At 44.4% G+C, this 15,772-nt stretch overlaps 2 protein-coding genes across 2 annotated transcripts in view; one reads left to right on the plus strand and one right to left on the minus strand.

Moving 5' to 3' along the window:
* Positions 1-418: 418 nt before the first annotated feature.
* On the minus strand, positions 419-10,919 carry KCTD10 (potassium channel tetramerization domain containing 10). Its single transcript, XM_073672609.1, has 7 exons — positions 10,771-10,919; positions 8,055-8,268; positions 4,916-5,085; positions 4,529-4,615; positions 3,900-3,952; positions 2,101-2,296; positions 419-1,394 (listed from the first exon to the last, which is right to left on the minus strand). The coding sequence occupies exons 1-7, from the start codon at positions 10,771-10,773 to the stop codon at positions 1,176-1,178; spliced, it is 942 nt and encodes a 313-aa protein (XP_073528710.1). The 5' UTR covers positions 10,774-10,919; the 3' UTR covers positions 419-1,175.
* A 188-nt stretch (positions 10,920-11,107) lies between these two features.
* Positions 11,108-15,772, plus strand: part of UBE3B (ubiquitin protein ligase E3B) — an 88,679-nt gene continuing 84,014 nt past the window's right edge. Inside the window, exon 1 of the mRNA XM_073672623.1 lies at positions 11,108-11,232. The gene's annotated coding sequence lies outside the window, so the exon portion shown is untranslated. The remainder of the gene's footprint in view (positions 11,233-15,772) is intronic.

Here is a 15,772-nt window from a genome sequence, read left to right on the forward strand (position 1 = left end):
TTAAAGGTCCTATGGAAGTCTGAGGACTGAGCTCAGTGCCCCTCTCAGCCTTGTAATGCCACTGCTCCTCCGCCTATGATTCATGCACACAGCAGGCAGAAAGCCTTCTTAGGTGTTATGCTTTACTGGCTGTGTGGATGAAGTAGAAGGCATCATCCACGTCATTCATAGGATGATGGGCAATGTTACTAGGCAGGCAGGGGACAAGAAGCACATTCCGATGACCATTTTTTTAAAGATATACAGCGCTGCCTGGGGAATATAGTGAGCTGGGGAAATAATAATAATAATAGCTTGCTGGAAAAGTATTAACACGCAGGAGAACATGACGGCAACAGCTTTTATAGGGAAGACCTGATGACGGGTTCCTTTTATGTAAAACAGCTAAACAGTTTGTAACATAATAAAGAAACAAAAATTGAAAAGTGTCCATATTTGTGTTTATTGGGGATTAGGGACAATATAAATTATTTTATACATATAAGAAGCTAATGCTATGTAAAACAAAGAAAAAATACAGAATATTAATCCTGACATAAAAACACTAGAAGGTGCATTGCTTATCTGGGTGGTAAGGATTACTCCCCATGAGGATCTCGTGAAGCCATAAATGTTTAGAAATGAAGTTATAATCCATTCATGCTCATACTGACTTTACAGAGCTCCATGGTTATGCAGCAATAGTCGCTGAATGCAAACCAATGAATACAGTTTACCTCCAATGTCTCATGGAATTAATTGCACTGAGCGGAAGTACAGAATGTTTTTCTTGGTCTACATACAGTATACAGTCAATGTGTACCCCAGAACATCAAGCAATGCATTAAGGCTATATATTTAGTCCATCTGGACACAAATTCACCTTCATTTTCACATCCGATACATCCTACATCAGCACTTAGCAGGCAAGTTTACATTTATACAACCAGCAATTGCTTTGGGGATAACCATACATACAAAAAAAGAAACTCGCTCAAGGTAGGTCCCTGTGCCTTCAAAGTGATATAAATAAGTCACAAAGTGTAACAGATGAGGCTGGACCCAAACTCACAAGCATGCGTCATTTATAACTACCTCAACCATTAAAACGGGGCTGTTCCCATGCTGATTGGGAAGATTCAGAGCAGACCGGTCTGGTTTTTGGACGGAGGAATCATATTCAAGGTGGACAAGTCCTACTGGTGAAGATGAGGCCTGTCATCTGGTCGTTTGATGTGAATCCGCCTTACTCTTTCGATGCGATCCCGCTCATCATCATCATCAAGGTGATGGGAGCGTCCAGCTGCACCTCCGGTGGCCTCAAGCAGAGCATTATCTGGTCCTCGTCCATCCTGTGCCTCATACAGTAAGATGTTAAGAGTCTCTTCATAGATTCTTGCTTCTGGAAACTCAACCTAAATGAACAAATACAATTAGGATGGTCAGTCTATCACACTACATGACATATATACAGTGTATTAACAGCTATTCGTGTACTGCGTTACATGAGATCTCAGTATGATCACCAGTTTCTAAAGTGACATTTTACAAAGTTGCAGCACTGGTCGGCTGAATAAAGAGTAATCCAACATAATGGGAAGAGACCTTAACGGGCTTGTCTGGGACTGTTTTATTTTTTTTCTTATGGGCCCAAGAACTTACAGGCAGTTGCTAACTACCTGCAAGTTCTGCCAAGCTCCAATCTCTGCCGGCTCAGAGTGTTCATGGTCCGCTCCTGCGGTGACAACACGTCGACAGACCAGCTGCTTCTCTCCCAGTCTTCAGGCCGATTTACAGTCAGCTGCCCGCTGCCTAACTGCGGGGAGCCGGCTGTGAATCAACATGTCGGCAGAGCAGACTGGAAGAGCTGCTCTGTTGACTTGAGGTCAAATGAAGCACTAGAATCACCGGCAGGAGTGGTCTGAGACTGCTCGGAGGAGCCATGGCCACGAAAAACAGCCTGTCAGTTCTTAGCCCTATTAGAAAAAAAAATAAAATAGTCCAGGAAAACTCTTTAAAGAAAGGCTATAAATATGAATTGCACAGCTTTTCTGAGATTACCACATTTTAATTTTAAATTAGTTATTGGCTATAGTAAAAAAAACAAAACAACAACCTTACCTTAGTTTGTTTCTTTTCTGTTGCATACACAATGGACGTACAGCACACCTCTGCAATCTTTCGCCCCTGACCATAGAATGACCAGCAGCAGATTTCATCACCAATCACATCTTTGATGAACAATACTCTCCCGTTAAACCTCAATGACAACTTGTCAAACAGCTCGATATTCTTGAGCATGTTGTCATCGGAATTACTGCAAAAAAAAAAAAAAAAAAAAGTAAAATGGGTATTATTACCAATCCCGCCATAGAAACGAAGGAACAGCGCATGACAGGCTTATATTTTTCTAAATAGGGAGAAAGTAAGACTCAGCAATGTAGGTGAATTTACACTGAAAGATTATTGTGAATTAGTGTTAAAGGGAATCTGTCACCCCCTGGCACTTATCTGACCTCTAATATGGGCATACAGGTGATAGATTTGCATTTCTATACCTACCTGTATGCCTCATATTAGAGGTCTTGTTGCTGTGAAATTTATTTTTATTCATTCTGGTTTCTGATGTGCTCCTATCCCGGGACCTGCAAGAAATCCCACCTACTGTTTTAATTATAAATGTTTCCCCCCTCTCTAGCACATCACAGTGCCCTGGGAACTCAGAGTGACTTCCCGGCGCCTGCGCATAAGATCCCTGCTCTACAATGATACATAGACGGCAAGAAAAAGTGCGCCTTGCGTAAAAGGTGAAGTGTGCAGGCGCGGAATCTGGCCACGGCGACTGTGACGTGCTGGGGAGGGGGGAAACATAATTAATACAGGAGGCGGGGATTTCTTGCGGGCCCCGTGCCTCCAAGACATTAGAAACCAGAATGAATAAAAAAGACATTTCACACCAACAAGACCTCTAATATGACACATACAGGTAGGTATAGATTTACATTTCTATCACCTGTATGCCCATATTAGAGATCAGATAAGTGCCAGGGGATTCCCTTTAAGTAAGAACACTCTTTCCGGATAATCTCTTAGTGTAAACATACTGCCGACCACCAGAAAAACGAGCAAATTGCTAGTTCATGGGGTGAAGTGATCTTTTGTGCTGTACAAAAGATCATCATTCTTGGCGGTGCCTTGACCTGTGTAAAGAAGACATGCGCTGCCGAGAACAATGGCAGCCTATAGGGGTTGTGATTGGGGGGAAAAATCCACAGTGAAATGGGGAATTAGGAGGAAGACCTGAGAGAAAGTCTCAGAGAAGTGACTTCCAGAAGACGATCATGCCGTTGTGTTGGGTCTATTGGGCTCTGATCACAAGGGAGGTAAAGCAAATGAGGTTTGGCTGCTATAGTCGGCTTCCAGATAGTTTTAATGGCAAGCTAACAAAAGTCACTTTTTAATATAAATCTTATTTCTACTTTGCACAGCTGGGAAACAGGATAAAAACGGAGGTTTTAATTCAGGCTGCAGTGAAGAGATCAAATGCCATATATATGTGTACAATAATTAATTTTATTTACATTTTTATTAGAAAGAAATATATTTCTACTGACGCTAAGAAAAGTGTGTATGTTGGTATATAAAGTCCAGACAAAGTGTAAATACGTGTCCAAAAAGAAATCGCAAATACCGGTGTTCACATCAGCCTTGACGCCTGAGTCACGGGTCCTGTCAAAAATGCTATTTATGCCTGAGGACTGTTCGTCATGAGAGATCCTGCACTACCATTATTTAGCTCTTCAATGATGGAGTAGAACAGATATAACAATGTACGTGTGAACAGGGTCTTATTTGTGAAACCATTTATAAACCCTTTCAGATAACATGCTCCTGCTAAGGTGTACAAAGAGGAACCTTACCTGGTGTAAGAATACTTGTTATTGCTTCTGTTGTAAAGTAACTTGACAGCAGGCTGTGAGGAGGAAAACAAGCAGATCTGAGTAATAGCACCAACAGCATTCTGTGCAACAGTCATAGATTATTAGATCACTTTCCATTCTGGCCACATGTAGTAAAAGCTCCACAATAAGATCCTTCTGTGACAGAGTCACCATGACATGTAGATTGCAAATGATCACAAAACTTTTAGGAAGTACCAGGTATGTGCAAGGAAAACGATTACACCATTAACAAGAGATGGGCAGATCGATGTGCAGGACTGCAGTCCATCGGCCAGCTCAGTAGTCTCTGGCAGCTGGACTAGAGGCCAATGAATCTTATCCCTTCAGTCCGGCAGCCAGAGACTACTGATGACCTGGCTGAGTCCTGCAAAACGATCTGCACATACTTACACTAGCAAGGTAAATACTGCAGTCCGGTCATGAAAGAACTACACAAATATAGAATATAATATAAAATATAAATATATATAATTTTTTTTTTTTTTTTTTCATTTATTTATTTATTACACACATTATATACATATATACACACCCTCTTAAGGCAGCAATACATTATTTCAGGACCAACGTCCATGTGTGTTTCTGACCTTATTAGATGTAGCTATCAACTTCTGCTCCTCTTTTGAAGACGTGATCACTGGGACTTTGCAGAAAGGTTCATATACATCTTTATTCTGTTGAAGAAAAACATTATGGAAATTTAACCCCGTGTTATTACAAGACTTCCATTATAAAGAAAGACGGACTTAAAATAGCTGAAAAAAAGGTTTATTCCTAAGGAAACAGGAGAAGAAAAATTAGAAAATATCAGTCACATAAAATAATGCCTGTCTGCTAAGAATTTAGATGTTTAGGAGACATTGCCAGCTACTGGAATCCTCGGGAGCAGATTGTATAAGTTACTAGGATTTTCTTGGCCATCCTGTGCCTGCATTACTGGATATCACTAAATAAAGCTTTCACGGAGATCTCACCTGAAGAGACGCTTGACATTCATCTGCCAGCCCTTGCACCAAATAATACTTTGCTTCTGCCAAGAGTTCCTCAATTTCTCTTCGTGTTTCTGGAAGAGGAACAGCTCCATCTCTCAGGTAATTTAATATGGTCCCAAAGTGCTTCCCGCATCGGTCTATAAGAATCCAACCTTAATGGAACACAAGAGCAATTTAACAGAGGGTACTGTAGGCAAAAAGCCCAATGTAAATTACTAGAAGAGAACCAATGTGTAAAAGCAAAACTTCACCACGATGTGATTTCTATTAACCACTTACAGTATCACTTAAAATATACATTGCGTCTGCTACGGGACCTCAGCGGCAAAGAAGAAAGAAGCACGTCTGTCTACACAGAAGAGCCTCGCAAAGATTTCTTCTTCTGTATTACCAGCTGTTATTAGCAGAAGAATGCAGGACTGCAAGGCTTCTTGCAGGTGCCAAATTTAGGAGATCGAACATATGTAGAGGTTGTCAAGAAAGTGAAAACTGGTAGGATGCAGACAGCTGGAAAAGGAACCTGTACTCAGCTGATAAGAACTTCTCTATGACTCTGGACGACTAGAAAAGCATCAATCTTACTCAACATTTTATATATGAAACGGTTGTAAAGTAAAAAATGAAATGATTTGGAAATCTCTTCAAGTCATACTATTCTCAATAGAACAGATCAGAAGGTGAAAGTTCATTTTTTTTTTCAAGTGAAATGGACAAATGGTCTAACTCATTTAGAAATTGAGGCAAGAAACATCTCAAAAAAGTTGGGACAAGACCATATGTAGCATCCTCTCTTGTTTTTACAACAGTCTGTAAACTTCTGCTAAGTGAGACTAAATGCTGGAGTTTTAGAAGAAAAATGTTATCCCATTCTTGTCTGATGTAGGATTCTTGTTACTCAACAGTTCTGGGTCTTTGCCAGATTATTTGTTTCATAATGCGCCAAATGTTTTCTATTGGTGAAAGGTCTGGACAGCAGGCGGCCAGTTCATCACCCGAACTCTTCTTCTCTGAAGCCAAACTCCGGTGACGGATGCAGTATGAGGTTTATTGTCATGCTGAAATATGCAAGGCCTTCTCTGAAATAGAAGTTGTCTGGATGAGAGCATATCTTGTTCTGAATCCTCTGTACAATGTTCAGCATTGACAGTGTTTTTCAAAATGTGTAAGCTGCACATGCCATAGGCACTAATGCAACCCCATTAGAGATACTGGATTTTGAACTGTGCGCTGATAAGCTGGATGGTTCCTCACCTCTTGAGTTCGGAGGACACGGCATCCATGGTTTCCACATAGAATTTCACATTTTTACTCATCTGACTACAGAATAGTTTTCTATTTTGCCTCAGTCCATTATAAATGAGCTTTGGACCAGAGAAGATGACAGCATTTCTGGATTGTGTAGATATATGGTAGCTTCTTTGAACGATACAGCTGTAACGTGCATTTGTGAATTACACGGTGAACTGTGTTCACATTCAGTGATTTCTGTATCTATTCCGGAGCCCATGCAGTGATTTGCAAGCTGAATCATGCTTGTTTTTAATGCATTGCCACCTGATGGCCCATACATCACAAGCATCAAATATTGACCACCAACCTTGTCCCTCTGAGATTCTGGAGAAATTCACATCTCGATGATATTATGTACTGTGGATGGTCAAATATTCAAAGTTTTTGCAATTTTTATGTTGAGGAATATTTTTCTGAAATTGTTCCACAATGTTTAGACGAGGTTCACAGATAAGTGAACCTCTGACCATCTTCGCTTCTGAGACTCTGCCTCTCTAACATGCATTTTTTAATAAAGACAAGTGACTCAGGTGAAACTTGACCCTCCAAGCTGATTTTTATTAGCACTACTTACTTTCCCAGTCTTTTGCTAACCCTGTCCCAACTTTTTTGAGATGTTGCAGAATTTTAGCTATAAATCTCGAGTCATTAGGCGTTTTTTTTCATCAGACCTGGCCAGCTCCACGCACTTTGGTGTGATGAAGCCTGCTCAGCAAATTCAAAGTTTACACCAGTTTAGTGGCGCAAATTACGCCAGAAAAGAACTGTAGTACCTGAATGGAGTAATGTCTCTAACGGAGCCGCATGGTGGTTGTAAGATGCGCCCAATTCATTATGGCGTGTGTCCATTAATCAATTAGGTTCATCTTATTCCAGTGTGCCCTTCATTAAGGCTTGTGTATAATATGCCATTATTAATGAATCAAGCCCACTGTTTTCTGGATTTTTTTCTCAAATTAACCGTACTTTTAACAAAGAATATGTAAAGGAGCACAAAAATAATGCAGTCCTATTCTTTTCTGTCCAGTTGAGGAACAGGATCCAGTAGGATCACCATGTATTTCTTTTGTACAATAGCAGTTATTAGCTCAGGACGGATGTAAACACTGATGGAGCTGAGCAGCAGAATTCTGTTCAAAGTGCATTTCAAGAAAATGGAGCTGATCTTCAGGTCTCAGCAGCGGCCACTACACACTTAACTGAGTTGTGCTGCTCATCTCTATTCAATGCTTACATCCGGACGCCTCAAGAACGAATAGCAGATAATATTAGTGATATAGACAAAGGACAGATTCATCAATACTAAATGACAACCCCTTGAAAGGTAACTTTTATAATCTTAATAACTAAACCTTTCAAAGAGATGCAAAATATGTGAACACGATCTCAAAAAAGTCAACACTACGAACTCCAATGGCAATCCCTTCCCTGAAACAAAAACGGGGGAAAATGAGGTATCAAGAGAGCTGTTTACTCGGGACAAACCCTGAACTACAAGAATAGGGTATTGACTCAGGACCTCCATCCATGTGTCTAAGTGAAGAGGCACAATAAAGAGTGGCCCCTGTTTTTTGTATATTACATATTCACTATAATCCTCCTTTACTCCGCAAAGAAAATGAGCAGCCGTCTGCAGCCTCCTTGGTTCCCAGTCAGCTCCTTGCCTTGATTACATTGCTCTCTTAGAGGAGTCTGCTGTCTGGGCCATGACAGATATTCCTGGGCTACAATCTGGTGTACTCCACATGTATGTTTGATCCTAGGCATCAGGAAAGATTTATACCATGACCGGACCAGATTACGACAAAAGAAAAAAAAATATGACTCCTACCTTCACTATCCGTTAGCACCTCCATTCTCCCACTGAACATCGCTTTGAGCATGGTGTCCTGCTTGGTGAGGGTTTGCATGGTGGTGTAATATAAGGCACCCCCTACATTAAGTTTCACATATTTGGAACTGGTGCTGGCGCATTTGAAAGAGGTGGTCCGGGTTGTAGCTGCGGGCACCACAGAGCTCACCACGCTCTCTCCTGACATTTCTTCCTGTAACAGAAAGAGAAAAGGTAAAAAGATAACTACTCCTTAGGCACCCGCTCATCAGAGATAAGCCACGACTGTGTAGGATAACCAGAGAAAAAAAAGTGACGAGTAATAATCTCTAAGGAGAACCTATCACCGGGGTAGACAGTTTTCAGTTGATTAAAAGGCTAGACCCCAAAAACAAAAAAATTACTAATAACAAATGTAAAAGCAATACAAAAAGGGTCACTTTAGAAAGCAAGCAGGGTCTCACTGGCCCAGTCTGTGCAATGGCTGGGGTGAGGAAATGTGACATCAGTGGTGCTGGGCATAATGGAAATCACCAGTAAGAGGTACATCTGCCGAACCCAGAGGTACAAGTCTGCAATTTGCATAAATCATTCGAGGGCTATACTATGATGCCAGACTGCCACCAATGTGTGATAAGGAAATACTATGATCCACCCAGGCTGGTGCGGAGCGTCCGTGGTACCTAGTGACAGCTACAGAGAGATCACTACAAAAGTCATTCTATATCTTCCAATTACCCAACATGAGCGTTCATAGACATCAATAGAAATCCACACACAGTGTGCGGCTCCGTCCATCTGCCCAGCACACGATCCAGATGCTGCCTTCTAGAATGGGGCCGCTGTCTCCATCAGCTGCTTGGTAGAGGCACAGACCATTTCTAAGGTGAAGTTGCGGCAGCCAGGTATAGCTGCAATAATTACTACAGGAGAAGAGCAGTGGCACGGATCACATGGAGGCCATTCCAGATAATACATGGACATCAGAGTACAGAACACTCGTATGGAGTGGCCCTCCCTGCTGGTTCACATAGGGAACTCGCCAGCTGGGTCTCCTGCCTGTATAAGATGTTGATATGCCCCAATAAGGGGATGTAACTGACTTCAATAAATAACCCTTTTCATGGGGTTTTAAGTAAAACTTAAAGGGATCATCCAAGTTGATCAGCCCCAGTCAAAAAATCACATTAGGACACTTGGAAGGGGCACCCTGCTCTATAAAGCATAGCGAAGGGCTTACAGAGGACACACAGTGACATGTAGCACACGATCCTCCACTATTAAATCCTGAAATCATTATAACCCCTTGAGTTGCATACTTCTGTATTTTCTCTCTATGTCTAGAGGGAAGAAGGTTCAATCATAATCACTAGAGAGGAGCGTACCCCAACTGTAAAGTTCGTGGTTCGTCCTGGACACCTGGTGTCCGGGGCTGAACTCTGAACTTCTCCTGGAGTCCGTTTTACAGTTTGGGGAGGAGAGCGGGAGAGCCGACAAACCAGAACTTCCACGGGTCCGCTCATCCCTAATAATCACAGATGAGGATTATCTACTGTAAGAGCAGTGCGACTGGAAGTCTCTGCCACATGATGTAATGATTCCTTCACTACAAAAGTACAAGGAGGGCCTTGATGCCTTTCTTGAGAAACATAATATTGCAGGCTATGAGTAGAAAATTCTGTGATGGATTGGAAGGAAAAAAGGCAATGTCATCTGGAGCGCTGCAAAGGAGAAGATCCCGACCAGGTAGATTGATCCTTTTTATTCCACTGCGCGTTTCAGGGAAGGTTCATTCCCTTCATCAGGTGAATAGACAGGGAGTCAGCAATGACCTTTATGAGGGTCAATGGTCAATGGTGATGTCACAATACCAGTGTTGTGCCCGTTCAGCACAACTACCGGAGGTGAGCGCTGGACACTTCTTCCCATTCACCGTGGTTGCGCTTTTCTTTGTTTCTATCTTATAGACTCTGTGATTAGGCCTCGATCCAGGGAACCAGTCTGAACGCCATATGTGGAGACAGGAAGGATTATTAGGGAGAATTTTCCCCCTAATATTAGTGTCTGCCCATGGGGTTTTTGCCTTCCCATAGGTTTAACTTGATGGACTTAGGTTTAAGTTGAAAGTAAACCTAAGAGAAACTGTCACCCTGTAAAGGGTTTCCCACCACACCAACTCCTCACTTATTGCTGGGACCCCCACCAACCCAGAGTCCCCCACTAATCCTAGAGTCCCGACCACGTGTGCTCCAATCACTTCCTCTGTGACCGACAGATACCGGAGCGCTGTCCCTATGAGAAGTAATAGATCTCTATGGCTCTATGCACTGGCAGACAGGAGATCGTGTAATGGCCAGGAATCACAAATATAACGCACAAGATGATACATATAGATATATACATATAGGAGAATATTACACAGCTTCCCATCTATATACATAATCCTGAGAATCATCCTATACACAGACTAGAAATGTCATATGTATAGTACAGCAAAACCCAAACCAGTCTCATCTCCATATACACGCTATTGCTCTCTGTCATCAGCCACCTCAGGCTGAGATGAGCCGGAATGTGCCATCCAGAATAATCACCGTCAGCCCTTCCATATAGTGTGTGTCTATGGGCAGTGCGCAGCCTCCTGTGCCCCCTCTGACAGCCGGCAGCGGACAGCACACAACCTTATACTGGATAATACACAGAACTCTGCACTCACCATCAAACCCGATAAACTTCCCTCAGGCCAAAACACCGGGACCCACCCAGCCCCAGCAGCAGACACTTCCGCCCCTCACTGACGCATTTCCCCTGACTGCGCCTCACAGCTGATGCCACACACGGCGGCCATGTTGACTGTGGGAGCCAAAACACTCACTGGATAATGTAGACCTGCACAAAACACGAAGGACAGCTCTGCGCGTCACCTGTAACTAACCATAACCCTCGTCATGACTACAGAGACCTGAAACAAGCTGCAAGAACCAGAATGTCAAGCCCGGCTGCCCGCATCAATGATGGCGGCTGGAGTTTTGCGCATGTGCTTGCCAGTTTTTGTACGCACTTCCGCCCTCAGTAAGTGCACAAGCAAAAACACTCCGGCTGGAGAGGACTGGGGTTCCCGACTGCAGCCGGGAGTGGCTCTTGTTTTGGGAGCTGAGGAGCTGGTTTGCCCATAAAGGTCAGACTCCCATCCCTGTGTTGTAACCCCCATTACTTCCCCCCAATATGGTGTATAGTAGTCTGACACTGTACTGTATATATACACACACACACACACCTATGTATATACCTCTACATGCATATTCACACGCTGCAGCTATAGGTTTCCCTTTTCTGCACTGATATCACACACTCTTGTGTGTGCATATATATATATATATATATATATATATATATATATATACTTACACACACTATATATACACATATATCTGTGTATGTGTATATCTACTTATATTTGTCTGTGCCAACATCATATAAGAGAGCCTATAAGTCATGTTTAAGATCTTACCACTATCACTGGCAAACCATTCCAGGAGCCAATTCTATTTTTCAGTAGCCAGGCTTTGGGAATTGCCAGCCCTGATATGTTAGGGTTGGTTTTGGATTATTTACACACTTTTTCCTGCCTGATCTCCCACCATCAGGTTTGACCCCTTATCACATACAAGAACTTACAGTCCACAGTTCTATTCACATCTGGTCTTTATGTGCATATTTGGCATAGGTGCCAGGAAAGCTTCCAGCTTAATTGTTATATGTGTCAGTAGCCCACATATGCTAAAAGTATCTTTATGGCATACCTTAGCCTCTGATATGGGTGTCTCACATTTATTTTTATTTTTTCCATGGTATAGGATAGTGTAGTACATTATGCTTTTTCATGCACAGGAGCACAGCCTTTACATTGACTCTCAAATGGTAAGTCTACCTTCCCATGGTGAGCCTAAAAGTTACATTAGTGCATATATGTCAAACTCTGGCCCATGGGCCAAATCTGGCCCACAGGGGGGTTTTATTTTTGCCCGCGACACCAGAACCACCACTCCTATGTGGGGGCCATTATTCTGTATGGAGGACTATGTGGTGCCCATAATACTGTGTGGGGCCCATTATTCTGTATGAAGGACTATGTGGGGCCCATTATACTGTATGGAGGACTATGTGGGGCCCATTATACTGTATGGAGGACTATGTGGGGCCCATTATACTTTATGGAGGACTATGTGGGGCAGGGACGGACGCTGACTGCTTGGGGCCCCTGTGCAAGAAATGTGTCTGGGCCCCCTACCTTTTATGGCGACAAAGCTACAGATGTTTATATAGCCACACAAACTTATATACCTCTTACATAGCCTCCTTTATTATGTATATTGCCGCCGCTTATTACATAGTGCCCTCTCTTGCTATGTACAGCATTACCCTTACATATTAGATTATTTATAGCCCTCTGTCTTTATTACATAGTGTCCTCTCTTGTTAGATATATAATGCTATGATGGCTGATGGAGCAAGGGAAAGCTTCTTTTCTGATGGAGGAGCTGATGGACTGGTCTTCTGGTCACCTGCTGCTCCATCAGCAGTCATTTTATATCTAACAACAGACGACTATGTAATAAAAGAGGGAGCTGTGACTGACAAAAATAACAAGAATATGCTATGTAAGGGATCTCACTGTACATAACAGCAGAGGAAGCTATATAATAAGAGACGGCACCACATATAACGAGAGGATGGTGCATAATAAGGGAGGGTGTTATACATAATAAAAGATGAAACTATATAACTAAGGATGGCACTATACATAATAAGTGAGTACACTATATAGTAAGGGACTGTGCTATACATAATAAGGCTACATTCCTGTATCCATGTGCAGTGTCGGTGTGCTGCCCGGTTTTACAGACACATTGAGCATGTCCTATTCTAATCCTCAAAATCAGATCAGAACAAAACATTCTCTGACCCTCACAGATCTCATTCTCAGATCTATGATTTTCATGGATGTGTGAATGGATCTATAAAACTGTACGAGTCCGTGGACCATCCGATAAAAAAATCTGCCGGCACACGGACATTTCACACAAATGTGAGAATGCAGCCTAAGGGATTTTACAGATAACATTATCACTCCAAGTCACACAGTGCAGATACAGAATAATATTTACATCCAGGCTCTTACCGCTGACGTCTCATCTGATCAGAGTCTGTTTCTGCTGTTTCTTCTCCCTCTGGTCAGACCTTCATGTCTTCATCTCCCAGCCACGACTCATCTAGTCACGATGATCTCCAGCCTAGAAAATAACAAGGTCACATATATTGTATATACACATCTCCCCCACACTGCGCCCCTGAAAACAGATATGTACCCCACCATTAATATACTATTAGCCACTTAGTAATCAAAATATAAAGTGATAAGCAACACTGTCCCCCCCATTAACTATAATCTCCACCGGCCAATAATATAAATTATTCAGTCTCTGTGACTCTCCCCAATTAACTGTAAGGCTATGTGCACACGGAAAATATACAAGGCTTTACAGTACAAAGCAAAGTGAAACCCCCGTCATTGCTCTGTCCCAGCACCCCTATCATTGCTCTGTCCCAGCACCCCCATCATTGCTCTGTCCCAGCACCTCTGTCACAGTGCCCCCATCATTTCTCTGTCCCGGCACCCCCGTCGTCGTTCTGTCCCGGCCGCGCCCGTCGTCGCCCTGTCCCGGCCGCCCCCGTCGTCGCCCTGTCCCGGCCGCCCCCGTTGTCGCCCTGTCCCGGCCGCCCCCGTCGTCGCCCTGTCCCGGCCGCCCCCGTCGTCGCCCTGTCCCGGCCGCCCCCGTCGTCGCCGCCCTGTCCCGGCCGCCCCCGTCGTCGCCCTGTCCCGGCCGCCCCCGTCGTCGCCCTGTCCCGGCCGCCCCCGTCGTCGCCCTGTCCCGGCCGCCCCCGTCCTTGCTCTCCCCCAGCCCCATCACTGCTCTCCCCCAGCCCCACCACTGCTCTCCCCCAGCCCCACCACTGCTCTCCCCCAGCCCCACCACTGCTCTCCCCCAGCCCCACCACTGCTCTCCCCCAGCCCCACCATTGCTCTCCCCATCGCCACCATTGCTCTCCCCCAGCCCCACCATTGCTCTCCCCATCGCCACCATTGCTCTCCCCATCGCCACCATTGCTCTCCCCATCACCACCATTGCTCTCCTTAGCCCCATCAATGCTCTCCCCATCGCTACCATTGCTCTCCTTAACCCCATCATTGCTCTCCCCCACCTCCCTTCATTCTTCTGTTCCTCCCAGCTTTTCAGTATATAAAATTAAAAAAACACACAACTTACCTCTCAGCACGCTCCCCTACAGCATCGTCCTTACCGACAGCTTTCTCTCTGACACAGGCCCGCGCTGCATCATGATGTCATAAAGCAGCGCGGGCCTGTGTCAGGGAGGAAGCCGCAGAGGCGGGCCGGAAGCAGAGGTGAGGACGGATCCATCCACCTCCGCTTCCATTTTCCTCCTGTCAGCAGCGGAGCTGGAGGAATTGCTCCCTGCTCGCCACATATGATGAGGGCAATCTGGCCATGGGCACCCCGGAGCCTGGTGCTCCGAGAAGCAGGCCAGATTGCCCTCGTTAGTCGCCCGACAAGGGCCCTCCTGCACCGCCGTGCCCCGGTGCAGTTGCACCGGCTGCATCGGCGGTAGGACCGCCCCTGATGTGGGGCCCATTATTCTATATGGAGGACTGTGTGGGGCCCATAATACTGTATGGAGGACTGTGTTGGGCCCATTATTCTGTATGGAGGACTATGTGGGGTCCATTATTCTGTATGGAACACTATGTGGGGCCCATTATTCTTATGCAGGACTGTGTGGGGCCCATTATTCTGTATGGAGGACTATGTGGGGCCCATTATTCTGTATGGAGGACTATGTGGGGCCCATTATTCTGTATGGAGGACTATGTGGGGCCCATTATTCTGTATGGAGGACTATGTGGGGCCCATTATTTTGTATGGAACACTATGTGGGGCCCATTATACTGTATGGAGGACTATATGGGGCCCATTATACTGTTTGGAGGACTATGTGGGGCCCATTATACTGTTTGGAGGACTATGTGGGGCCGATTATACTGTTTGGAGGACTATGTGGGGCCCATTATACTGTTTGGAGGACTATGTGGGGCCCATTTTTCTGTATGGAGGACTATGTGGTGCCCATTATACTGTTTGGAGGACTATGTGGTGCCCATAATACTATATAGAGGGCTTTGTGGAGCCCATTATACTGTATGGAGGACTATATGGGGCCCATTATTTTATATGGAGGACTGTGTGGGGCCCATTATTCTGTATGGAGGACTATGTGGGGCCCATTATACTATATGGGGGACTGTGTGTGGCCCATTATTCTGTATGGAGGACGATGTGGGGCCCATTATTCTATATGGGGGACTGTGTGGGGCCCATTATTCTGTATGGAGGACTATGTGGGGCCCATTATTCTGTATGGAGGACTATGTGGGGCCCATTATTCTGTATGGAGGACTATGTGGGGCCCATTATTCTGTATGGAGGACTGTGTGGGGCCCATTATTCTGTATGGAGGACTGTGTGGGGCCCACTATTCTGTATGGAGGATTATCTGGGGCCCATTATACTGTATGGAGGACTATGTGGGGCCTATTATACTGTATGAAGGACTGTGTGGGGCCCACTATTCTGTATGGA

Source organism: Phyllobates terribilis, unplaced genomic scaffold (genome assembly GCF_046119375.1).
Source record: "Phyllobates terribilis strain yellow unplaced genomic scaffold, ASM4611937v1 Scaffold_1__5_contigs__length_1240528914, whole genome shotgun sequence".
Lineage (NCBI taxonomy): Eukaryota > Metazoa > Chordata > Amphibia > Anura > Dendrobatidae > Phyllobates > Phyllobates terribilis.

Bases quoted from the DNA above. Each gene is read 5' to 3' on its own strand.
- KCTD10 (XM_073672609.1), bottom strand. The intron at 4,616-4,915 runs GTGAGATCTCCG...TTTCTTCAACAG, and splicing joins AATGTCAAGCGTCTCTTCAG to AATAAAGATGTATATGAACC. The intron at 1,395-2,100 runs GTAAGGTTGTTG...TTGTTCATTTAG, and splicing joins CAGAAAAGAAACAAACTAAG to GTTGAGTTTCCAGAAGCAAG.